Source organism: Aptenodytes patagonicus, chromosome 7, assembly GCF_965638725.1.
Source record: "Aptenodytes patagonicus chromosome 7, bAptPat1.pri.cur, whole genome shotgun sequence".
NCBI classification, from domain to species: Eukaryota; Metazoa; Chordata; class Aves; order Sphenisciformes; family Spheniscidae; genus Aptenodytes; species Aptenodytes patagonicus.
Genome location: NC_134955.1, coordinates 41,223,255 through 41,248,655, shown reverse-complemented (window position 1 = coordinate 41,248,655; position 25,401 = coordinate 41,223,255). Strand labels below are relative to the sequence as shown.

Genomic DNA, 25,401 nt, shown 5'->3' with positions numbered 1-25,401 from the left:
TATATACGTACGCAATTCTAAGCATCTTCAACGTAAGACAGTTTTTAGTAAGACACCCTACCTCGTCCTAACAATTTTTAAGCAGACTTGATAAGAGTTCTGCCCCAAAACGGACATCACAACGGTGGCCGTGGCTTTTAATTAAACACCCTGATCCTTTGCATTTGAAAATACTGCTGTTAAAGACAATATGATCGGGAGGGGGGGGCGGAGGGGGGAGAAAGGAGCATGTGAAAAATGGTGGACTGCTGTAATAAGCAGCGCTCTGATCTCCCTGTAACTTTAAAGCCTCTGGCATATTAATTTTAGTTAATAAAAGAGACAAAAAAACTATCAAGTATATATGAATTTAGCCTATTTTTTTTATTTCTGTGTGTTCATAGTAAACATTTTTGTAAGTGACAAACACGGGCATATGACCACAGTATCACAATCAAGAAATTTTAAGACGACATTAACAATCACTCAAATTTATGCGGCATTTGCGCAACACAGGTTACATATTTGCAAGGTTTACCTATAAGTACAATAGGTATTAACATTTCACTACATTTAGAAAAAAAATAAAGGTGACCTGTTAGTGACCACATACATCAAAATATACACAACACAAACTGAAGGCAATCATTAATTTTGTCCCCTTCTGATTCATTTGAACGGGCAGTGCTGCAAACTGAAATAATGTTGCTGTTTTTTAAATTACTCCGTACACTGAGTGCATTTTCTAAAACCCAATCTTTGGTCTAAAAGTAAACAAACAAACAAACAAACAAAAAAAAAAGGAACCCAAAAAAAAGCAGTTCAGTAAAGAAAATAATAAATGGCCAAAATGTAGTTCTTGGGCATCTTTCAGCATTAATTCTGCTTAAATACAAATTACGTTTTAGGTTTTTTATAGTTTTCATAAATTTAGTGGTGGTTTTTTTTTTTTTCTTTCGAGGTCTGCACCCACCGACATATCCACGATAACTTATAATACTGCAAACATGGAGAATCTGGCGGCTTTTAGTGATAGACTTATCGTATTTGAATAAAAAATTGCAAAAGCAGTCACTATTTAGATACACATTCTACTATAATTTTGTCTTCCAAACTTCATAGTCTACAATGTAATCTCCCCACATTGCACCTTGCTGACACTCCTCACCTTGGTGGAATAATAAACAACCCTAAAGACTGAACAAACGTACAGAAAATGGGGGAACTTAATAAAAAATACCTGGACTTTTTTGTTTTGCTTTTTTTTTCTTTTAATTATCATTTACAATGCAAATGTGTGTAAAATGTTCACTTACAGTCTGATCCCATGGATGTTAATGTATTAAAGGGTTTGAAGAAGACCCCTGATTTTGATGTGTGAAATAATCAGAAAGTCCTCCGGAAAGTCCCGTTGTAAAACTTGGCAAAGAAGGTCTTAAGGACTCACAGGGGAGAGTGGAGGGCGCCTGTGGCGACGTGGAGGAGGAGGCTGCCCTGGCCGTCATTGAAGTGCTGCTTTGAGAAGTCATTGAAGGGTGAGGAACGTGGGGGAAAAAGTAACTCGTCTGTCCTGCTAGGAGGTTTACAGAGCAGGGGTTTAGGGAATAGGTGCCGGAGCAGGGAACTGACAAGCCACACGGCACTGAGGCGGCCAGAGCTGCTGCTGTGAGGTGATGAGTGGCATAAGGTATCTCTCCATTGACTAGTCTATCAACACTTAACCCATTAGACGTGGAAAAGGAGTGGTTGTTTCCCAAGGAGTTTTGAGTCAACACTGAGCTGTAGGGCATGGGGTGGCTGGGGTAGGCGGACGTGGTCCCATTGTAACTCAAAGTGCTGCTGGCCCGGGGGTGGTGCAGGGAGAGGAAGGGGGACATAGGCCAGTACAAGGATCCTGCCCTATCCATGAATGTCAGTCCGGTGGAGGTGAGCCGGGCGCCCCGCTTGAAGGCCAGCTTGGCCCGCGAGGTGGTGGAGCGCCGGCGGAGCTTGCCGGTGGTGCCCCCGATGAAGACGTCATCGCTGGAGGGGTCCAGCATCCAGTAGTTCCCTTTGCCCGGGTCGTCGTAGTGGCGGGGCACCTTGACGAAGCACTTATTGAGGGAGAGGTTGTGGCGGATGGAGTTCTGCCAGCCCTGCTTGTTCTCCCGGTAGTAGGGGAAGTTCTTCATGATGAACTCGTAGATGCCGTTGAGCGTGAGGCGCTTCTCGGGGCTCTGCCGGATGGCCATCATGATGAGCGCGTTGTAGCTGAACGGCGGCTTCTCGTACTTGCCATTCTTCTTCTCCCCCTCCTTCCCGCTCTCCCCGTCCTTGGCCCCCTCCGCCGCCCCCTTCTTCTCCTCCGCCGCCTTCTCCTTCTCCTCCAGCTCCGCCGCCGCCGCCGCCGCCGCGCCCGCGTCGCCTTTGCCCGCCAGCATGTCCGCCTTGGCCACCTCCAGGGCGCCGGAGGCGGCGGCGGCGGGGGGCGGCAGGAGGAGCTGGCCCTTCTCCTCGTCCTCCTCCTCGGCCGCGGCGGCTCGCTGGGGCTGCTGCGGCGGCGGGTGGTGGTGATGGTGGTGGTGGTGGTGGTGGTGGTGGGGGTGGTGGCTGTTGTGGTGGCTGTGGCTGCTGTGGTTGTTGTCGCTCTGGACGGCTTCGGGCACCAGGCTGTTTATGCTAAAGGAGGATTTCGGCAGCATTTTCACTTCCTTCCTATCTCCCATGTCCAACATCACACACTAGTCTGAGGGGGAAAGTTGCAGCGGCCGAGGGAGCAGCGCGCGGGGCGGCGGCGGAGGCGGCGGCGGCCGAGGCGGCGGCGGCGGTGGCCCAGGCGGCGGCAGCGGCGGCGGCGGCGGCACCACCGGCGGCGGCGGCGGCGGCGGCGGCAGCGCAGTTGGACCGCAGTCTCAAGCGCTGGCAAGTCATGTAGCAAGGACAGGAACCGCCGGGGAGGGAAAAAAATAATAGTAATAATAATCACCAATCAGATAAAAGCAAACCGAGTCAGAGCGGAGGAAAAAAAAAAAAAAAGGAGGAAAAAAGGGGGGAAAAAACCCTCTGAAAACCCAACAACAAAAAAAACCAACAACACACAAACACACACAAAAAAAAAAAAAAAAAAAGCTACTTCATGGTGCCTGGTTCCCCCGGCAAGGCAGAGCAGGGGGGAGGAAGGAGCAGCCGCAGCCGCGGGTCGGCGAGGAGCGAGCGGAGACGGGCTATACAGACCGCCCTGGCCGCAATTAATTTCAGAGCTGCAGACACGCACCGGGGCTGTAAAAAATTTTTTGGTTTAACCTTTCCCACCGGCCGCCCAATCAGGGACGGCGGCGTGCCGGCGCGTCTGCCCGCCCGCCGGCCAATGGCGGCCCGCCGCTCCGCCTCTCCCCGCGCCCGCCCGCCGCCGCCCCGCCCCCCGCCGCCGCCGCGGCTCCCGCGGCGCAGGGATACCGGCGCAGGGGCGCATCACCGTGGCGGTTTGCGCGCCCCGTCCCCCCCCCCCCCCGTCCCCCCGTCCCCCCCCCCCGTCGCTCCAAGCGCAAATCCCCTCACGCCAAACAAACAGCGCCCGTCCCACGGCTGCGGGCCCGTCCGGTTTTCCTACTTCGTAGTTTCTCCGGTGGACTAAAGTTGCCCCGTCCCTCTTTGCCCCCTCCTCTGGCGGCGAAGGAGGCGGGGTGGGAGGCCGGGTGGGTGAGGAGGCCGCGGCGCAGCGGCGGCGGAGGTACTACTTTGCGGATCCCGCCGAAGTCACTCGGCGAGTTTATTTTTTCTAGGCCCCGGTGTCGGTTATTTCTATTTATTATTTTACCGAGAGAGAGAGAGAGAGAGAGAGAGAAAAAGCCAATCAGCTGGAGGGGACGCAGACGGCGGGGCGGGCCTCCGGCCGCCACGGGCCTGGGGTCCGGCAGCGGCCCGGGGCCGGGCGGGACGGAGGCCGCTGCCCGCGGCCTGCCGGGGAAGACGGTCTCCTCCGGCCCGCTCGGTCCGTGTCTGCCACGCTCCGGCATGTGAGTTGGGAAGGCACGGAAACGAGCACACCCTCTCCTCTCTCCTCCTCTCCGCTCTCTCTCTGTGTCTCCGGCGGCCGGGCGCGGCGCCAGGCCGGCGGCGGAGCCGGGCTTCGCGCTTCCCTGCCCGCCGCTCCCTCCCCAGCCCCGCGCAGCTCCCGCTCGCCCGCCGCTTCCCCTGCGGGGCCGCCGGCGCAACGCGGGGGTCGTCGGGGTCCTTCTGTGTCCTCCTTTGCGCTGCCGGGTGGTTTCAGCCAGGAAAGCGCAGGCCGCGTGGCAGGTGTAAAAAAATAAATAATAATATTAATAACCCGCGAAGTATATATCGCGATTTCTTGCCGGCCCCCGGCCCGGCCCGCGGTGTCCGGCCGCGGGGTTTCGGTTCCGCGGGGTTTAGTCCTGCTGGGGGAGGGGAGAGGGAGGGGGGCAGCGGCTCGGGTGCTCCCGGGGCGGATGAAACGGTCTGGTACGGCCGCTTTCTGCCCGACGTCCTTTAAATTCATGCAGAGGCTCAGGCTTACGGCTACAGTTTCCCGGGACCGAGGAACTGGGTGTTAATCGTCCACATCGCATCGTTTCCTACTGTCAGCACGGGGAAAAAAATCAACCCTGAAACAAAGCGAAATAAATGGCTCAGCTTTCTTAGTCGGGAAGTAGAAGGGGAAATGTGATGGATAGGGAGCGTGCTGATCACATTCAAACCGAAGCTGTAGGCAAAGGCCACGTACAGCGCCGCGTCAAGCTGCCTAAAGTTTACGTTTGTGCTGTAGGAAAAAATGTTCCGTAGAAATAATACGTGCCGCTCAACCCCGGCTAAAACAATTCATCCCGGGGAAATTCAGGTTAGAGCTCAGTGCGGCAAACGTGGTTGTGTGGAGACGTGCGGTTTATCTATGTGTTTGTGTGTGCGCGTGTGAGCGAGGGAGAGCGAGTGTGAGAAAGAGAGAGTAAATAACGAGAACAATTACAATGGACCTGTAATAAACAATTGCAATTGGGAATGGCATGAACTCTGTGCATTGGATTAACCTCGAATGACCTTAGCACAATTGTATTTATTTATCCAATTTCATAACAGGTTGCAACTGACAAAAAAAGAGATAAAAGTCAATGATCAACTACGCTTGTTTTTTACTTCCTTTTTTTTTTTTTTTTTAGAAATGCGGTTTAAAAAAAAATGTCAATTTGTAATTATTTCATTGCTCAACACTGAAGTCAATGTATGGGAATTCTCGAGGAAGAGTGCGATGTGGAGGATATGGCTTGACTCTACCGTGGCAAGGGGTAAGAGGAAAGGTAAGATTCCCGCATATTATTATGATTATGATGATCATTAACTAATACGTGTCACTATGGTGCACTGGGATCCCATTAGGGTGGCTGGGCCCAGTGCATTTTCCTACTCGGTCTAGCATGTAATGATTCGGTGTAACCGGATTCTTGAGAAAGGACAGGTTACGTAAACATTTACTGATGTGGAGTAACTATACTATTTGTACTCTGATATGCAGGAAGGAAAGTGTTGATTAACACAGAAGAAAAAAAAGCGAAATTAGCTGATTGCATGCTCATAAGTGCAAGCTGTCATTGAACTGCTTTTAAAATAGACACAGCTGGGTGTTTGTGTTGAAAAATTTCTTGTGTTTTTGCTAATACTGAAATAAGCATGATTTTGTATACCAAACATTTTCAGATCATTAAAATTTGTAATCTGTGCTGGTTTTAAACACAAAGAAAAGAAACAGATTCATTTCGCTGTAAAATTTGCTGATATTATATTAACTCAATCAGGTCTGTACAAATGGTGTATTGTGACTTATCAAATCTCTTTGATCCATTTAATACACAAAGTGCCAAACGTGTGTATTGTTTGTTAACATTGAACGTTTTATTCAAATCCCAGCTCTGCAGCGAACTGGAGGAGTTCTCGTTTAATGCAACACTGACATTGCCTGTTGAAATTTTAATGCGTTGAGGTGTTTCTTAGGTCAAAGCTGAGTTTACTTTGCGTTGTGATCAGGGACGAAGACGTAGCAGGGAAGAAAATAAACGTTTTCTCTTTTTGCATTCCTGAGCACAGGGCTAACACCGAAAGAAGCACGCTTTTAAAACGTTTGATGATCTAGATTTAACATTCCGTCATTTGTCATGGGTGCAGAATAAAGCTCTGTGCACAAACTTAGGATTTATATTCTATTTTTTTTTTAATGCCGTGGATATACAGTTCTACCAAAAAAGGAAATGTTGCGTCCATTGTGTAGTACATATCTTTCTAAGCCCATGAAGATTAATTCACTGTTTACAGGACAGAAAAGGATACGTAAGAGAAGCCACGTCAATTATTATTTCTGCTGGACTTTAACTTTCGAGTCCCTCTATTTTTTTTCTTCCGCAGAAAATTCTCCGTTTCTAAAACTGGAGATATTTACTTTGGAAATGCGGGAGTCTTGCTCTAACGCCAATCCTTCCCTGAGCTCTGCCCTGGCCACGACTCCCGTTCACTTCAGTGGTAGCTTTGTGCGTCGTAGCACTGCGTGAGCGGCCGATGTGACCCCTCAGCTCCGGCTAAACTCGAGTTCTTGCAAGAAGGTCCCTCATGGCAGCATTTTCCAACAGGGAAGTTTTTGTGGGCTGTCTGGAGAAGAAGCTTGTGCGTGGAACGGAAGCGCACGGCCCCAACCCTGCGAAACACGGGTGGGTGTGCAGAGGGGACCCGGCTCTCTGCGCAGCGTGGACGCTCCCTCACCTGCGCGCTCGCCTGCGGTGTGGACCCGCCTCACTGAGCGGCGGGGACGGGCTGAGAGTGTCCAACTGCGGGGTCAGGATTGGGGGTGAATAGCTGAGCCGAAACGTCCTGGCTGAAGTGCCATTCAACAGCGATCTCCGTGCAGTTCCTGGGTGTAACTCGTAGGGATAGTGTTTCAACCGCACACTTTTCTCCCTCGTATTTTTTTTTTTTTTTTAATTAAAGGCCAAAGGACCTCTCCACTGTAAGCTCAATGGATATAACGTACCCCCCGCCACCCCCCAGCTCCAGCCTCCAATCCCCCTTCACACGGGTATAGCGGCTCTGTACTCTCAGGCTCTTTCAAGGGGTTAAGCTGCTAAAATATACTGACAGCTTAAGAAATGAATGAGGGTTTTTTCAGCCATAAAGAAAGGGTATTTAATAACCACGCTTCGATGGCATCATGCTTCCATGAAACGAGTCGGGACACTTCGGTTTAACAATGAGTAATATCACACTCGGTACAGTAAATGCCTGGAGGTACGCATATATAATTCTATTCCCCCTTGACTCTAAGCTTGCCTTATTTATTCCAGGTTACCTGGGCAATTAAGGTAAGGGCTGCTCAGCAGCCACTGATACCCTGCTGCTAAGGCAGGGCGAATGGGGACGGAGCGGTGCGCTAACAAAGAGAAAGAGGTAGTCAAACATTTCGAAGCGGCGTGAATGCGACTGAAGGTGGATGGATGAATGGAGGCAAAGAGGGAGAGGAAGAAGTATTCAACGGTCCACCCTTCTATCCGCATTCGTAGATGTAAGTTTAGGTGTCCGTCTCTAGCCAACTTCTAGTTAATCCTCAACAGCTGGTAGTGGTGCTAACGTTTAGTGATTAGAAGTTAGTCTATTTAGCATGCTGTATCCTTCTTCCATGGGTTTTGGTTACAGGTTATACGATTAGGGTTGCGAGAACAGTAGTGAACTAAACTTCCCAGTAAGAGGTCTTCACACCAGGGAAGTGTTACTTTGCTGCAGCAGCCCTGCCTCGTCAGTCATTAGGAAGCTGCAGGTTGTCAGAGGCTTCTCTTGCGCGCACACACGCGCAGACACACACACGCACACACACAAAACCACAGCACTAAAACTAAATTAAGAAGCCGATGATTAAGACAAGCGTCTACGAGGCCTGTCATTTCAGCATCCTTCCATCATAACATTGTGGCACCGAGAAATTTGCTTGAAAACCCCGGAAAAAATGTCTATGGGAGAGCCTCGTGTTTGAGATAGCATAAATGTTAACATCAGATATAGACTGGGAACTGCCTCGGATGCAAGATAGTATTCCGCAGAGGAAAGGAGCACTGCAGAGACCTTTGGGCTATCCGCGCACTCCCGAAACTCTGGTAAGTATCTCTCCCTTCTATTGCAGCAGGTACGCAGGCACTGTGTGACTGGAACTGGACCGGGTTTGAAATCCGCAGCTACGTTCCCTTCGGAGACTTCGGGGAACTCCCCCTAAAGATAGATCTGTAATGAAAAGTCCCTACTGGATGACTAATGGTTATTGGCACTCAGTGCCCCTTTAAGGAGAGCAGCACATATTGTGCCGAAGACCTTGCAAGCACCCTTTAAATACAAACATTTTAAGTCCCCCTCCCATGCATCCCCACCCCTGTTGTTTTCGGGCTAGTTGTGTTGTATCTCCTCTCCCCCCCCCCCCCCCCCCCTTTAAGCTCTCTAGTCTTCCCTCCCCCCACCCCCATTCAGAACTAATTGCTCAGTTGCTTAAATGTTTCAAGAAGAGCTAAATTTCTCCATCCGATGATCTTTTGAGAGGCTGCACTGTACCATAAAGAACAGCCAGCGGGGCACTGTATACCCTTCAGAAGCCTGCGCAGCTAGGGGAGAGGTAGCGTTAAAACAATGACATGAATCAGCTAGGTGCGAGGAGTTCCCCTCCTGTTGAACTTTAGGAAGTTTCTTGGACGGGCAGAGGTTGGACGGAGAACGTGGAAATGGGAAACAATGGCTGTAGGGGCCAGAAAGCTTTGCTGATGCCGTAAGCGTTAAGACAAGATAGAATAGTGACAGGAAGAGATCCGAGCAAACATTGGAGTATACGTTTCCCACGGCGGCTACGCTGGGTGGAGAGGTCTGAATTAAATCGCCTTCATTAAAAGCTGAAGATTTTATTTTATTTATTCCTGTAGGTGTTGAATACCGTCCACAGAAAGCCTATTTAGAGAGTGTAGAGCATCCACTAGATTTTGTGTATTCAGCTGCCACTGCCAGAATATTTTCAGAACAGAGTATTTTTACACTCGCTGCCAACTTTAACGTTAAGACGTGCTTTTTTTTAGATCCTAAATGTCGCTATTATTTTATATGCCAGCGTGCGTAAGAGAGCCGTCACACCTGCCTAGGTAATACGTGTCCCTGTGTAACAAAAGCTCTCCTTAATTCAGGAATCAAACCGAAAATTAAAATATCCCTTAAGAATTATCCACCGAGTTATGCCGACGACGACAATAAAATGCAGGGGGGAAACGGACAAGTTAAAAACCTTGAACTGTTCTCGAGGTTTAAATACATAATTTTATTTTCTTCTGTGTTTACTGTTAAAACATTCTTGGCCAGCACGGTGCTTTTACCGGAGTTATCAGATTGAATTAGAGAATCGGGAAATAAAATACAGGGAAAAAGAAAGATCTGGAGAAAAAAACCAAACCAAAACAAACAAATAATGCTTGAAGAGACTTCTAGCTGCTCTTTGACTCCTAAGAAACTGTTGCTGGAATATTTTCATGGTGGTGTTCTAAAGCTCTTTAGCCTCTTACAAACGTAATCTTTGGCAAACGACGCACGTATCTGGTTTTGCAGTTTTTCGGTAACTCGAGAGAAAAGACGCCCCCCCGGCCTCCTCCCCCACCCCCAGCGCAGGGACAGATGCAGTCTCTCCCCAGCGCTGTTTCACCCCAGCGCTCCACAGAAGGCAGCCGGGCGCGGGGGGTGCCCGTCCATCCTACCTGGCCGTGCCGCGCCGGCCGCTGCCCGCTCGGCGCCACTCCGCCCCGCCGCAGCCCTCGCCCCGCCCCGCACCTCCACCGCACCTCTCGGCTTAGCGGAACCTCGGGCTCGGCGAGATCAGCTGCGGATCCAATTTTTAGGGCCTACAAAAGCGCAACATCCTCCCCTCTCCCCCCCGCCCCGGGGCCCCCTTGTAGCCATAGCAGAATGCCCGGGGTAGCACAAAAGCCATAAACAGCTATACACCCCTCTAGGAGGAGGCGTTTGGCGAGCCTCGGAGCAACGCCGATTTTCGCTTTCTCCGTGCCTGGGGCTCAGGCGGGAGGAGGAGGTGCCGGAGCGAGGTGCCGGTGCTCGTTCCGGCCGCCGCACGGTAGCGGTGGGACCCGCAATTTGCGGGTGTCGGGGTGACGGGGCTTGCTCTAGCTCCGAGGAGGCTGCCCGGGAAGCAGACCTCGCTCGCTCCGTGGTCTCCTCGCACGAGTAGGGCTCGCAGGAGTTGGCTTTTTATGTAGGGTGTTCTGAACACTTTTTATATCCGGCAGGGTGGTCTCCATGTTTTCTTTCTTTCTTTCTTTCCTTAGCGGAGGGAGGGGGGAGTGATGGTAAGGGGCTTGTTGGATGGTTATAACCGCTACCACTTATAAATAAGTTTCTTGGGGAAGGGCTGATATCGTACCCTTGATATCAGTGGGTGTGTTCATGTATTATTTTAATATGATATGTCTTTTATACAGAGCTTGTTTTTCTCCTCCCTCCCTCCCCAGCCCACCCCCCCCCACCCCCCCCCCGCTTTGTTTCTGGAATTTGTTTCGCTTTTAAAGCACCAGCACAAACAAACAAACACACAAAAATGACTGGCAACAAGTTAAATCCCATTTGTGTCCCTCCCACCGAGCGCGGACGGTGCCTCGCTAAAGCCTGGGGTTTGTAGTTTTGCCTCGACCACAATTTGACCAAGAAAGAGAAGCGGCTGCACGCAGACTTTCCGTGCAGTGACAATGCGGAGAGGAAAAACGTTGAAAGAAACTCTTCTCCCGGGATGCATCTCCTTTGTGTGTTTTCTCCTCTCCATCTTTTAGATGGGGCGCTCGCATAGGCTTGCACGCACGCACGCACACACACACACACACACACAGAGATAGAGGTTATGTTTCCTAGGGAGTTTTTAGAAAACAATGTTTATTATAATCGAGCTATAAAGTCCACCTAAATAATGAAATCATGCCGTAGCTCCGGAAACTCCAACAAATAAATAATTTCCATTTGCCTACTAGCAGAATACTAGCAGAGGATGGCATTACATTTTATTTTCACGCTCATTTCAAAACATCAATAAAAGAGGGTAAAGAAAAGGCTCACAGGTCCTTGTCCCCGCTGGAATTAGTAAAACGATATCCTTTTAGGAGTAGGTAACTTTTTTTTCCCTTCTTCTTCTTCCAAGGCGACTACAAGCTAATTCCTGTGGTTATATTAAATAGTGAATCCGCAAAGCAAGAAGCGTGTTCTCACTGAGGGTCGTGATCGCGTCCCACTAAGGCTCCACTGAAAGGCTCTCAGAGTGAGCCACCTGGATTCCCGCGCCTTCCCTTATTTTTACCTTACAGAATCGCGGAAAAAACATTCGTGTTTGGCTGTGCTAAATGTACCTAAAAGATACCTTTTCACGCAATCGCAGGGTTTGCAAATCATAGTTTAACTTTATCTGTTGTGGTGGGCACGTGTTTTGTCATATGAAATTAACTTGTGAAAGCCTTTGTATCATTTTTTTTTATTTCTGTTTGGCGACAACGCGGATCATATCTCATCGCGTTGATGGTTGATACAATTGCTAAATTAAAGGCATGTTTTCGGCTTTGAAAAACAACAACAAAAACCCAACCCTCTGAGAGCTCATCCTCAGCAAAACCACCCGAGGAGCAGTATGATAACGCAGCGCAATACTTTCCATGCGTGTGCGATATCTCCATGTACTTCTGTATCATTCTGCGTCTCTATTGTCTGTGCCTAAAGATAGCCAAGTCACTCCTGGGCTTGTCACCTATAATCGCCACCTTAAAGAACGTACGGACGGTATAGGGATAATGGCTCTAATTGCTTGGAGGAATGTAATTGGCGTCATATTTTTTCCGTGTCTGTACCTATTCTCCCGTGGTAAATATTAGCAACTGAACTGCTTGTCTTGAAGCGTTTCTATGTTTGAGCCCCAAGAAGCGCACCAAATCATTGCAATAAAGTGATCGAACCTTCCTAGCAAGGCGCAGTTTTGTTTTCTCTGCTTATGTTCTGCTTCTCATCTCAAAGGAGGACACCGCGTTGAGCCAAGTGTTCTGGTTTAGGCGCTTCTCCGGACTTTCGGATTTTAAGTCTGTGTCTTTCAGTATGTTGGGGCTGAAATTATGATTTTCCACATTTCAAAAGGGACGAGGCTCTATTTATAAATGTTACAGAAGGTTTCGTTACTTCAGGAACAACAAAACAGGAATAGAGCTGCAATTTTCAAGAAAATAGGATTTCAAAATATAGAAATAAAAAAAGTAGCGGAGACGATGTATAATTCAATCAAATTACAGAAAATTGCTTTAAAATTCAGAACAGTAGCGATCCATTATGTCTCTGTTTTATTAGTGACAAGTACAATTACTCTAAAATAAAGAACACTGGTGAATATATAATTGGCTGTAATCATGTTAGTGTTTGAATAAAAATGACGGGGACATTTAACACTTTGACAACAAAATGTTCAGAAACAACTTATTTATTCAAACAGTTTTTATTTGCATCCGCGTGAAGGAGAAACACACTTTTGCTTACGATAAATCAAGATCTTTTCACTTTCAATAAATATTTTTTTAAAAAAGATTATTAATTATTTTATTATCCAAGGCTTAATAAAGCCTCCTGAGCACGACTGTATTATTATTGATTACTCAGTACCCAAAGGACGCCATCTACAGGAAAAGGTCTTCAGGCTTAACACGAATCTAATCACTGTTGATTTAAAAAAAAAAAAAAAAAATCAGAGTTAATATTCCTCTATAAACCCGGCTCCGATTTTACCCACAACACCGATCACAATATTTGCTTTGTAATTGCTTCTTGCGATTCAGTTTGTTATAATTTGACACGGTCTAGGAATCTGTTACAAGAGGCCTTTTCTCTGAGATACGGCGTTTGAAAAAAATAAATTGAACTCCACGAAGAAACACTTTTTCTCCTTCTAAAGGGACTCTTTTCTCTCAGGATTGGCTTGATCGTCCCTGAAAATTGAGAACAGCCCATGAGATCTCTCCGTTCAAACCAAGTGTGTGGAAGATGCTTGCAAAAGAGCCCTGAAAACAAAACAACTTGATTGAAGGCAGTTTGTGCAACAATTGTGTCATGGAATAACTAACATTTCTTTACCTTTAACTTATTTCCTCTTAGTTAATGTCAATAAATATCAGCTATGCCAAGCATACTCTCATCTGTTCTTACAATACATCCTTTGCCCCATAGCTTGGTACTTAAAGGTGCCATTTAGCCGTGTTACTCCTTTCTGAGCCCTTGCTGGGAAAGCCATCGACGTAGGTAGAGTGCCCCTTAATATTTTGATCATACAAATACAGACCCGCGGAGATGGCATATGCCCTCCGTGATGCGACTCCGACACCCCAGTTCAAACTACAGAAAATACGAGGAGAGCTAGGGCAAACTTTCAGGACTCCTCTTTCTGCGGGTTGCTTTTTTTTTTTTCGGTTTTAATCCCGAACGAATTTTTTCTTTTTCTATTTTTATCTTTTATGTATCTTCCCCTCTCGACAAGTCTCCAAATTTCTGCCCCTGGTGTGTGTGTGTGTGTGTGCGCGCTCATAAGGGGGTAGACCCTACACTGACCCGTGCGGGTCTTGACTCCCGTGCGGAGGGAGCGCAGCGCAGTCCGACTGCGCCTTCACAGCCGGCTCCCAAACGTCTCCCCTGCCCAGGCGGGTTTCGCCAGCCTTTGCGGCTCCTTACAGATAAAGTAGCTCTGGCTTCTTTCTAACTCAGGCCAGAGATCTGGACGGGCTTGGAAAAAATCAGGGGCGGATTAAACTATGCAGTGAGAAGTCCAAAGCAGAGGTGCGTTGACACAAAGACTGAGAAAAATGACCCAGGGTGCACCCTCGATTTTGTGGGTTATTTTGAAAACCGGGGACAAAAGCCTGGAAACTATTGTTATTTGTGCTCCCACTGGAATCAGGCTCAAAGTTTATACCGAAGGTCTCCCTCTGTCTTCTCGCTTCTGGGCATTGACGGTGAATGTCCCAAATCGAGAGACTGTGTCGTGTCCCTGCTTTTAAACTTGAGGAAATCTAAGCAGAGGAGGTTTCCTTCCCTCGGGCCAGTCGCTCCCGCGGGCGCAGCCGGGGACCGGCGGGGTCCCTCCCCGGCGAGAGCCGAGGCGGGGGCGCCCCTCTGAACCAGGAGGTCTGTCATTTCTCGGGTGGCTCGTACCAGACCGCAGATGTCAGCCTTTTCCTACGTGTTCGGGCTGCTAATGCGGGCACTTCACACAGCAGAAATGCTCATCTCTGGAGCCTTTCCCAGGGCCAGCCGCCGATTTCGTGCGTCGCCTCTGTCGCAGGCGGCCCCGGGGCCCCGGGCGGGGGAGTCCGGGGTGTCCAGCAGGCGCTGCCGGCGGGACCCTGATCCCCTCGGAGCCGAGCACCCCGCAGTGCCCCGGGGTCCCCCGGCCCCCAGCAAACCGGCCGAAGCATAAACTCCGCACATCCCTGCGGGGACACGCTACCGGGGTTCCCAGCTCGACACCTCCCCTGTGTCTTCCGCAGAGACGATTTTTTCGGTGTAATTCACACCAGAAAGTCCCTCACCTAGCAGCCCCCCGCCCCGCCCCGGTGTCGCCAACGGAGGGAGCCCCGGCAGGGGCCGCAGAAAGCCTTGCCGCCCCTGGGACCCCCGAGGCTCCCCCCTGGGACCCCGTGCCCGCCGTGCCCAGCGGAGGGGCGAGGGGCCCCCGCTGCCCCGCACGGGCAGGGCCGTGCCGAGCCGAGGCCAGCGGTGCCCGGCAGCCGTCCCCGGGCCGGGCGCGGAGAGGAGCGGCGGCGCTCGGCGCCTTCCCGCGGGGAGGGAGCCCGATGCGAACGGCGCCGGCGACATCTAGCGGCCGAGGGCCGCCAGCGCCGGCCGCGCCGCTGCCCCGCGGAGCGGCGGGAGGCAGCCAGCCCGGGGAGGGAGAGGCGCTACCTGCTCTGCCCGTCTGCCCGAGTGCGGGGGAACACATCTCGCACCCCCCCGCCCCTCGGCACGCGGTTTCCCGTTGATTTTCTAAGGATCAGGCGCCGTTGTATTTCCTCCCCCCGACGCCCCAAAGTTTTCGGTGCAGTGTTGGTATCAGTACAAAACGCGTGCTCCCTCTTCGAGGTGTCGTTTTTGCGTGTTTACGCACACGAGGCACTGAGAGAAAAAAAAATCTAAACGCTTGCTCTTCCCCCCCCCCAACCAAAAGACCTCCATGAAAACAAAGCAGAAACGCAAGAGTGGCGGTCCCTTCCATGTTCCCCCTCCGAGGTGTCCCCGTGGGCCGGCACTCTCCCTGCGCGCACTGCCCGAGCCTAGCGTGGGCACTTCCCGGAGCTGTGAAGAAGAAGAAGAAAAAAAGCAATATTGTTGAGACACCCCTGGCGAAACGAGCCCTTACCATTTAAATCTTAGTGTCAGCTCTCATTAACAGCTCAAGTCATCTTTTCCCCCGGGCAGACCTTGTCTGGTCTATCGACTTAATGGAAAACAAAACACATGTTTGTATTCTATTATTACAATCTCGTTCCTTGCCTTGCGGAGAGCAGGGAGAGGCTTCGCCTGCATCGTGAGGGGCTTCCCGAAGCGACAACGCTTTCCCTTCGTTCCTGCCTCCTGCCCTCCCAGGAAAAGTTGAGGATTCCGGCGTCCGTCTCCTGCCCTCCCTCATGAATAGGGGCTGCAATGGCAGCCACAAGAAAAGGCTTTCACTGAAGCCGCGGAGGCTAAAAAGAGTCCAAGAAAAATAGTTACTGGTTTGTTCAGCCAAACTTAGCAAAGCACAATAGTCTCTGCGGGAAACTTTGGGGGTTATTTGTGCATCAGGTGAAGTGCTCAGCGGCTCGGATCCAGCTGCCAGGACCACAGCATCGCCCAGGGAAGCCGGCCGTGAGGAGACGAGCACGCCAGGCAATAACAAGCGACAGACTGAGAGTTTCGAGCCAACCCAAAACAAACAAACAAGTTCCCTCGACCCTCCCACCGGGAAGGTGGCTTTGATAAGGAAACAGGGAAAGTTTTGAAGAGCTGCGGACGCTTTTGCAAATGTATTTTAACTCGTCTGTGCAGAACAAGTTGGTTGGTTTTTTTGTTTGTTTGGTTTTTTTTTTTCTTTTTCCTGAGACATGGAAGGGGGAGGGTGAGAGTAAGAGCTTGATAAAAGGAAGGAATACATTTCCTACCCAACGAAAGCAGGAGAGGTCCGTAGGAGCGGCGACCTGACCTGAATAAGGGAAAGGATTCTGGTGCACGAAAAAGAAATGATTCATTTCACCCCATCCTCAGCGCCTTCGCTGGGGTGCGGGTCTGCGCGCGGTTCCAAGCACAGGACACTTGAACCTGACAAGAGTAACTGATCGAAACGAGCTGTCTTAATGTCCACCTCTTTGCTCTACTGACTAAGATCTTTTAAAGTCATCTCCAGCTGACCATTCCCCCCCACCCCGCGCTTCGGGACGCGCAGATCTCGATAGGAAAGGTGCGAATGTGGAATTGCCCAGAGGCAGCGCCGCGCCCGGGGCGCTCCCTGCGCGGCTGCGGAGCCGGGCTGCTTCGTCCCAGCGGAGGGAGCAGGGCCCCGGTCCCGGGTGTCTCTCCCGCCGGGGGTCCCTCTCCTGCCGGGGGTCCCTCTCCTGCCGGGGGAACCTTGGCGCCTGGGGCATAGAGACTAGGGCCCACAACTTTCCCGCTTTTGAAGCGGCGTTTGCTCTCAAGTGCTTGGCTGTAAATAAACGCTGTAGCAGTAACAACACAGCCGTCCTGCAGTCAGAGCGGAGGCTGCCTCTGCACCTTTCCTCTGCAACACACGCCGTCAGCGTTTTAATTCCAGCTCCAAAGGGAACCTGCAATTATGAGCACCCCTCGTCCCCTCCCTCTCACATTCTCTTATTTGAAACATTCACTGAGGAAGGTTATTTGGATTGCGAGTAAAATCAAACAGGGAGGGGAGGAAGAAAAAAAAGCCCAGAAACCCAACAACCCAGCAAACCCCTCCATTTGCTATTTACAAAACTCATTGTCATGCTTCACTCAGGCTGTCTGCCTAGCTTGGGGAAATAAATGTGGCTGAACCAGAGACAAAGCCGATGCAGCTGTATTTGAATTTCTCAAACGTTGTCAAACGTGCTCTTGTCTCATAATTCTCGGGGTTGTTGTTACTATTATGGTCATCATACCTAATGTGAACATACTCGAAAGAGAGGTGCTTGGCGGCGTAGAGACCTCGTTCCGGTCGGGAATGCACAGAGATTCCTTTAGCAAAAAGCCAAAGGCTCCTTTTCCCTCCTGCTTGGAAGTCTTGGCAGATAAACTAAGGAAAACTTCAGACCTGTAATTTCCCTCTTTTTTCTTTTCTTTTCTTTTCTTTTCTTTTCTTTTCTTTTCTTTTCTTTTCTTTTCTTTTCTTTTCTTTTCTTTTCTTTTCTTTTCTTTTCTTTTCTTTTCTTTTCTTTTCTTTTCTTTTCTTTTCTTTCCTTTCCTTTCCTTTCCTTTCCTTTCCTTTCCTTTCCTTTCCTTTCCTTTCCTTTCCTTTCCTTTCCTTTCCTTTCCTTTCCTTTCCTTTCCTTTCCTTTCCTTTCCTTTCCTTTCCTTTCCTTTCCTTTCCTTTTTTTTTTCTTTTACGTTCTTGTGTTTCCCTGATTCCCGCAGAAGTGGGTAGGTTTGACTGCCTAATTCCCCAGATGATAACCCGCTTCGGCAACCTAGCGCTGCAGCCGCGGAGGGGAGGAAGACGAGAGTCCCGGTCTCTTGCAAGGGGAAAGGTGTCCGCTGGATGTCACATCCAAGCCGTCATGTCAGCTTCCCTCTCTGGAGGGTTGTTAGGAGCCTGCCAGTATGTTTGATTTTACCGGGGCTATTACGAAGCAGATCCTTGCCCTCGACTCCTTTGGCGAGGAGGAAGCTAAAACACACCGGGGCCACCACAGGAGGTGTCCCCAAGGGAATACGTTGGCGCATCCCCATGTATCTCGCCTCGGCCGCCCGGCTTCTGGCGAGGACGGGCAAACCCTGCCGGCCCCCTCCCCCGGCCCCGCCGCCCTGGCAGGCCGGGCCGAGCCGGGGAGCGCCGCGGAGCCGCCGGGGGAACCCGCCTGCCCCATCAGCGGCTCGGTGGCCTCGGCGAGCCGCCTCCGCCCCCGCCTGGCCCCGCCGCCGCTGCGGGGAGCGCCCCTCCACGTGGCGGGAGCGGCGGGCGCCGGCCGGCCCAGGCCGGGAGGGAGACCCCGGCTCTTCGGCGGCCGCCCCGGCTCAGCCCTCGGGTCCCCTCCTCCTCCCGCGCCCCTTGGCACCTCCTCCAAGACCCACCGTCGCCCGTGTGCCGTTACCTCGCCAAGCGGCGCCTGAACCCCGGGCTTTGGGGAAAAAAGGGGGGTCCTGGAGGCCGGGGGGACCGCCCGCGCGCTCCTAGGCGAAAGCTCAACCCCGCCATCAGCCTAGGGAGCATATCCCCAGCCCTTCTTTTTCTAATCAGCTTCTTCGCTGGCACACTTCTCGGACAGCACTCCCGAGCTCTTCTGCGGGGAAGAGGTCTTGTACCACCTCTGTCCAGCCGGACCATCGCCTCGGAGCAGGGCCACCCTCGCTCCAAAGCACGCTTCGTTTCTTTAACGCTCTTGGCGCTTTTCGTTGCACGGTGTCCTTCAGTAAGTGGAAGCAGGGAAATGAAAAGTAATGTGATCAATTATTATTTTTATACCGTATTTATGGACGGGTGGAAGTAATAACAGTTATTTGCTTTGTCGAAGCGTTTATTTCACACTTGGTATATTTCCTTACAATCGGCGAACCGACGTGGGAAAAATAAGCACAAATAAATTTAAGTAACGAAAATACGTTTTTAGCAAAAGGCGACCCTTCTCCTGTCTAATTTTCCCGGGTGCGTTTCTTCCTCCTGACATTAATTCAAACCAACGAAAGGGCTAAATAGATTAGCCTCTAGCCCTCAAGTCAAGCAAAAAGCAAAATAATCATTTACTTGTCTGCCCCCTTCATAAAAAAGTACTTTTTTTCCCTCTTCAAATCGGGGATAAAGAACAATCAAAAAACAAAGCAGCCAGGAGGGAAGGAACCTGGGCGGGTCTCTCGAGGGTACGGCCCCGGTACCCCTGCTCTTCCCCCGGTTCTGCGGGCTCCCCTTTCCTCCCTTCCCGCCCGGGTTGCTGGGTATCGCCTCCCCTCCTCGGCTCAGGGCTGCGGGCTGCTTTAACCCCTCCTGCCCTTCCTTTGTCCCATTTGAGGCTTGTTAGCTTCTCTAATTTGTTAGCAGCACTTCGGCTGCCTCCCCCCCAGTCCCCAGTGCAAAGGGGGGAATGATGCCAGGGCCAGGGAAATACATGCCGCTCTGGGATTTCAGTCGTGGTAATAGTGCTTTCACATGCACGTATCGCATACATCGCATACATTGCATACATCAGTGTGACCTCAGCGAGGGGAACAGGGAGGGGTGGGGGAGAGGAGAATTAAAAAAAGGTACAATTATTCCGTGTGTGTCAAGGATTTCAAATAGCATAGTGCTTGATACCAAGGTAACACTTCCCTATTGCCGGCTCTTGGTCGTCTTTGAATTGCTTCATTTCCCATATTCCAGCTATTTATTTTATTGCCAGTGACTGTGTGCAACAGTGCCACAGGTTGGGTGACCCGTACTACCAACGGGCAAGAAAATAAATGGCTCCTGGCACAGCCAAGGTTGCCAGCAAACGCTCTGCAGCGAGTTGTGCGACAGCTCAGTTTGTCCTGCTCACACGGAGCAGCTGGTGCCTCCCCGCCATGGGGCCACTGCGCCAGAGCTGCCCTGGGCCGAGGCCAGGGCCAGGGGTCTGCTCTGGGCTGAGAGCGGGGCTGGGAACCCTCTGCTAGCAACCCGCGCTTCTGCAACCATCCCTTTCTTCACTCATTCCCACCCCCTCCAGCTGCTCCACAGGTAAAGCTGACACTTCTTACGGACCAAGGCACCTCGCTGCTGGATCTGCCAGAGCAAGAGTGAAAAAATCCTGGAGAGGACAGGACACCTCATCAATCCCTACAGCTGTTATTTTTGGAAATGCATTTTTTGTATCAGCCTATAAACCCTCTGCAAAACATGCAGTCTCCAGTGTCTCTTTTGGGGATAGCAACGTGCTGCCCTTTTCCCTAGCTACCTAGTCTTTGTTCAGTGCCCATAAACAATAAATCAGACAGTATTAGCTGGATTCAGAGCCTTCACCATCTTCCTCCCTGTTCTGTGGCCGGGGCTGCCCCACACACAAGGTCCCACCAGCACCAAGAGGTACCTGCTGCCAGTGTGCTTCAGGGCCCTAGCCTTGTGCCCTGGCCCTAAAGGACAGGGAAAAGGGCCAAAGACGAAACTCAGCACTCAGCTGGGCCACCATCCCAGCCCTGCAGATCCTTCCATGTAGCACAGCCCCGCCTTTTGCAGCACAGCCTGCTCAGGACTTGAGAATCAGGCACCCCCCAGGGAATCTACAGGGCTAATGTTGCACAGGCTGCTTGGTTTCTGGCTCTGCCCTTCAGTCCACCTTTCCAAAGCCCAGCAGAGCCAGCTGGGCTGGCTGGAGCGGTCCTCTGTTCTCTCAGGAAAGACAGGCCATAGGAGAAACATGGTAGCTGCAGGTATCTTTATGTTTACAGTCCTGAAAGAAAGGACAGAATAAAGGAGGATGATACTTGTTCTTGAGACCCACAGTTCTGGGGCTACTTTGGCACAGGGTTATTGCTAGAGCAGCTCTACCTCTGACAACAGTATACTTGGCACTCAGATAAAGTGCTTCCAATTTGTGAGCCAGTTAATTCTCCTGGTAGCTGTCTGAGATTATAACCGTATCTTTCAGACAAAGTTAGGCAGACAAGTTAAACCTCTATAAAGTTTATAACCACAAATTGCACCTTTTTTTTTTTTTTCTCAAGTGAACTATTTTAGTTGAGTTAGACAGATTACTTTGTATAATAATAAACCATCTGAAAGCTACCGGGAAGTTTCCAACGTATAAAAAATGGCAATATTATTTAAACTCTGGGAAAGATAATTGTTTGCCCTTGCTGTATGTTTTGCATTCTTGAAGTATATCTTTTAAGGCAGAGTATACATTTTGAAATCCCATACATGCATCTTTACAATAGTAATGGCTTTCCACAAGCTCTGTGGGAGGTGACATTTCAGCAAGATACTTCCCCTTGACTTTGTTTATTCCAGCAGTTTAAATTCTGCCTCTGGTGATAGCTGTTAACTTGGCAATGTGAAAAGTGCTACATGATGTGTACTGTGCTCAGTCAGCTCATCAGAAGCTTACCGATTATGACTGTGGAGCCCATTCTTCCTGCCCCAGCATGCCACCCACCATGCGTGCCTGGGACAGCTGATCTTCACATGTGCATAAAATCTGAAAGTATGCACACATCTACACAGAGCCTGTACAAAGCAGGCACAGTAAGTCTGGTGCTTCTTAGAAGCCTTTTTGTTTCCTGCAATAGCTCGTACACAGGCAGTTGTAGATCATTTCTTGCTCCCTGCCTGCCTTGGAAATGTCAAAAAGGGGAGCTGTTGAACCCCACCCTGCAAGGGGATGAGCTTTGTACCTGTCAGGCAATCAGGATACCTGTGTTTTGGGCAGAGGACCAAATTGTCAGGATGGCTGTGAAATAGGAGGTTGCAACTATCGGGATTATCCGTCTCACCTGCAGCTTGGTCTCTATCCACGTCTTCGAGGTGCTTGGGAAAGGAGGTAGCTGGAAGTAGATTGTGGACTCAATTAAATAATTGAAATATGCTGGAATGGCCCATGAGTTGGGCACCTCTGCATTATGAAATAAAGAACTTTGTTAACAAAAGCCTTTGTAAGCCTGTTTCACCAGAATGAAATCTGATCTCTGTTTAAGATCTCCTAATGACATCAGTGAGGCAAGATTTAATTCTAGACAGATGCTATTTGTCAAGCACATAGTGAGTGTTTGAGCTTCAAAAATAATGCTACCTTTGAGCATTCTTTTTTTTCTTTTGGAATATCCCACTGAACGTGCAAAATCCAGATTGGGCTTTTTGTTAAACTGCGATTTGCACTTATCCAAAGATACTATTTTTCTTTATTTTGAAGAAACTATTTACAAAGTGATTTAGTGCCAGACTCTGTCACCTTTGACTGTAGTCTCTTTTGCATCAGCTAAAATAGAAGTAACTCTGTTCAAGTAAGCAGAGTAACACTAGTGAAAACCCAGAATAAATAATCAGAGAATCAAGCCCTTTGAATAGCAAATGACTCCATAAATAGTCCCATTGATTTCGGTGGTATTTCACGGCATAAGTAGCTACATTAATGGAAACAGCATACAAGACCCTTCGTGCTTGGACAGAGGAAAAAAAAAGTTATAATTGTTAAAAAAAAATATTCCATGGGGCATTAGCCAGTTGACATGTTACTAGCTTATTGTAGGACTTATCAAAGACAGAATCAAGTGAGTTGATGACAAGGATGACTCCTCTGTTAGCTGCTGTGACAATTCAACACACCTGTGACACGAAAGCTGTGTCCCTTATTTAAAAAAACAAAGGAAATAAAGCCACAGCAGTGAAATGCTTTCCATTACCCTGTTGTGGTTTAACCCCAGCCAGCAGCTAAGCACCACACAGCTGTTTGCTTGCTCCCCCTGTGGGATGGGGGAGAGAATCGGAAGAGTGAAAGTGAGAAAACTCGTGGGTTGAGATAAAGACAGTTTAATAGGTAACGCAAAAGCCGGGCATGCAAGCAAAGCAAAACAAGGAATTCATTCCCTACTTCCCATGGGCAGGCAGGGGTTCAGCCATCTCCAGGAAAGCAGGGCTCCATCACACGTAACGGTTACTTGGGAAGACAAACGCCATCACTCTGAACGTTCCCCCCTTTCTTCTTCTTCCCCCAGCTTTATATGCTGAGCATGATGTCATATGGTGTGGAATATCCCTTTGGTCAGTTGGGGTCAGCTGTCCCGGCTGTGTCCCCTCCCAGCTTCTTGTGTACCCCCAGCCTATTTGCTGGTGGGGTGGTGTGAGAAGCAGACAAGACCTTGACTGTGTGTAAGCACTGCTCAGCAGTAATGAAAACATCCCTGTGTTATCAACACTGTTTTCAGCACAAATCCCAAACACAGCCCCATACTAGCTACTATGAAGAAAATTAACTCTATCCCAGACAAAACCAGCACATACCCTTAAACAAATGCTTCTTTAAGCAAGAAAGAACAACATTTTAGTGAATGGAGTTGCCCCTTTTTGGGAGTTTTATGGGCAATATTGAAATATGAGAATGTCATAGAGCCATGTCCCCTGGCTCTATTGCTCTGGATGACTTAGAAAAATTCTTTTGCTTGCTTTTCCTTGAAATATAGTAAAGAACTAAGTGAAGTCCAAACATGCTTTCTTAATTATGTTTCTTTGGCTAAACACATTTTTAAAAAAATAGAGAAGTGTTCTCTGGAAATGTTTTGTGGCATCTTTAAGCCTGAATATGAGAATTGGGTCTGGATCCAGAGAGCAGTAAAACACCTACCCAGCTTTAAGTCTTCTGGAGCCAACAAAACTGTTGCTGGGATCTAATTGCTTTGCTGTGGACCCATTTCTGAAAGTGGCTTTGGGTGGTTTGACTCCACTTAGGGAGTTGGAACATGATGCACAAGAGCAGAGGAAGAAACCGTGACGATCAGGGAGCATCACAGCCTGACTAGCAATGGCATCAGGTCCCCACACCTTCCTGCCAGTACTGAATTTGCTGTCAGCATTCTCAGGGGTGCAGGTGATATATTTCAAGTCTTCAATAAAGGGCTGTGCACCCACGTACACGGTACTGCTGAAAACTTTTGTAATTACAGTAATTCTGATGAAACCACATCAGCTCTGTCCTTGCCTTCCTCGCATTGCTTTTCTTTGTATTCTCTTCTTGTCATATCACATAGTAACTGTAAAAAATGCTTTGTCCAAAACACAAACTCCCTGTTCCGAATGCTGCTCTGCTATCAGCAGGAACAGTATTTCAAATAAGCTGCTGGGCATTTGCCTCTATGAATAGCTTCTTCTGTGCTCATGCTAGATTGTAAAAAGCTCATATGTATCTTTTGAGTGCACATTTTTCATTAAGAACCTCCAGAGCACAAAAGGAAGGAGTCATGAAAGGGGAAAAAAGAAGATCTTTTGCTTTATCGCACAGTTCTCTGCTGCGTTTCCTCAGTTATGACCAAGCTGTAGCTATTTTCTATTGAGTGTGGAGAATTCTTATTCCTGGGAAGTTTTTAAGGGAAGTACTTTGAATAAGGTTGTACAGTGCTGATTTTTCAATACTATCTGAAACTAGCCTGCCATTTCTTCTCTTTCTGTATAACAGTGTAGTGACACAAAATGGATAAAATGTTTCCTCTCTATCAGGTAAGGACAAGGCTGTGCACCAGCCTATACCTATGCCACCCGTGCTGTTATCCCACGGCTGAAGGGGAGGAGGGTCTGCCTAGACCCCCCAGTTTTGGGGAAAAGGCACTGTTTAGTGCTCACAATGTATGTTGCAACAGCAGCTGGAGGAGGTTAAGAGGAGACTGGTCCCCTACGGTTGTCTTTCATAACCTTTTGGATTAGAAATAATGTCTTGCTGGTATAGGCTCCTACTGAATTATTGATACGCTCGAAACAGGGAGGACAAAGGGAAGCTAATGAGATATTTGTGAACCAATACAACAGTGAAAGATTCCCAAGAATGGATTTCTCACAACCTCACCACAAGCCTGAGGGATACTTGGTGCTAGCTGCAGTTCTGATCCCTAGTCTCATAACGACCAGCTCCCCGCTCTTTACAAAGTGGGACTCATGTTAAAAAATAAGGACGTTTCTAGTTTGCTAGCAAAAAGTTTCCCTAAACTCCCAGAAAACAAAGATTCAAATTATGCTGTTTTCTGAAAATCACTTGTTTCTAAGCAATCTCATGACATTTAGGGGGGAGAGGGATGATGCTTGATTTATCATTTTTTGGTGTTTGGATAAATTTTTTCTATACTTATCCAAAATTAAAAAAAAAAAAAAAACTTTTGGAAAGGATCTCTCAAAGTATTTTCTTGACTGAGTGATTGTATTGACTTACTATATTAAAAAAAGCCAACAATGTGTAGTATGAACTCCTGGGGGCTTTTAAGGGGTCTTATTTCTAAAACTTTTAAGTTTTCCTTTTTTTATTTTCTGGACTGAAACAAACTTCTTTCCCTTTCCCTTCTTTCCCTTTCCCTTTCCCTTTCCCTTTCCCTTTCCCTTTCCCTTTCCCTTTCCCCTTCCCCTTCCTTTTTTCCCTTTTTTATTTTTTATCTTCTTTTCCTTTTTCCTTTTTCCATCTTTCAAACCAGCCAATCAAACAACTAGCCAAACCAATTTTTTTTTAGTTCTGCTCTGAGATA

General features: G+C 49.0%; 2 protein-coding genes across 16 annotated transcripts in view; one reads left to right on the top strand and one right to left on the bottom strand.

The window, feature by feature from the left end:
• Window positions 1-338: 338 nt before the first annotated feature.
• On the bottom strand, window positions 339-2,752 carry FOXG1 (forkhead box G1). The gene has a single exon (XM_076344951.1). The coding sequence runs from the start codon at window positions 2,691-2,693 to the stop codon at window positions 1,314-1,316; it is 1,380 nt and encodes a 459-aa protein (XP_076201066.1). The 5' UTR covers window positions 2,694-2,752; the 3' UTR covers window positions 339-1,313.
• Window positions 2,753-3,610: 858 nt separating this feature from the next.
• Window positions 3,611-25,401, top strand: part of LOC143163499 (uncharacterized) — a 259,356-nt gene continuing 237,565 nt past the window's right edge. For 8 of the 15 annotated variants that reach the window (XR_012995920.1, XR_012995917.1, XR_012995918.1 and 5 more), the window contains exons 1-3: window positions 3,879-3,974; window positions 5,133-5,270; window positions 7,299-8,102. Coding sequence is in view for 7 of the 15 variants with exons in the window: in XM_076344950.1 (XP_076201065.1) it covers window positions 7,992-8,102 (111 nt within the window). In the remaining 8 variants the exon portion in view is untranslated. Of the gene's footprint in view, window positions 3,689-3,878; window positions 3,975-4,512; window positions 4,817-5,132; window positions 5,271-6,374; window positions 6,669-7,298; window positions 8,103-12,969; window positions 13,183-25,401 lie in introns of those variants that run through there. The other 7 variants (XM_076344947.1, XM_076344945.1, XR_012995921.1 and 4 more) reach the window with 7 other exon arrangements.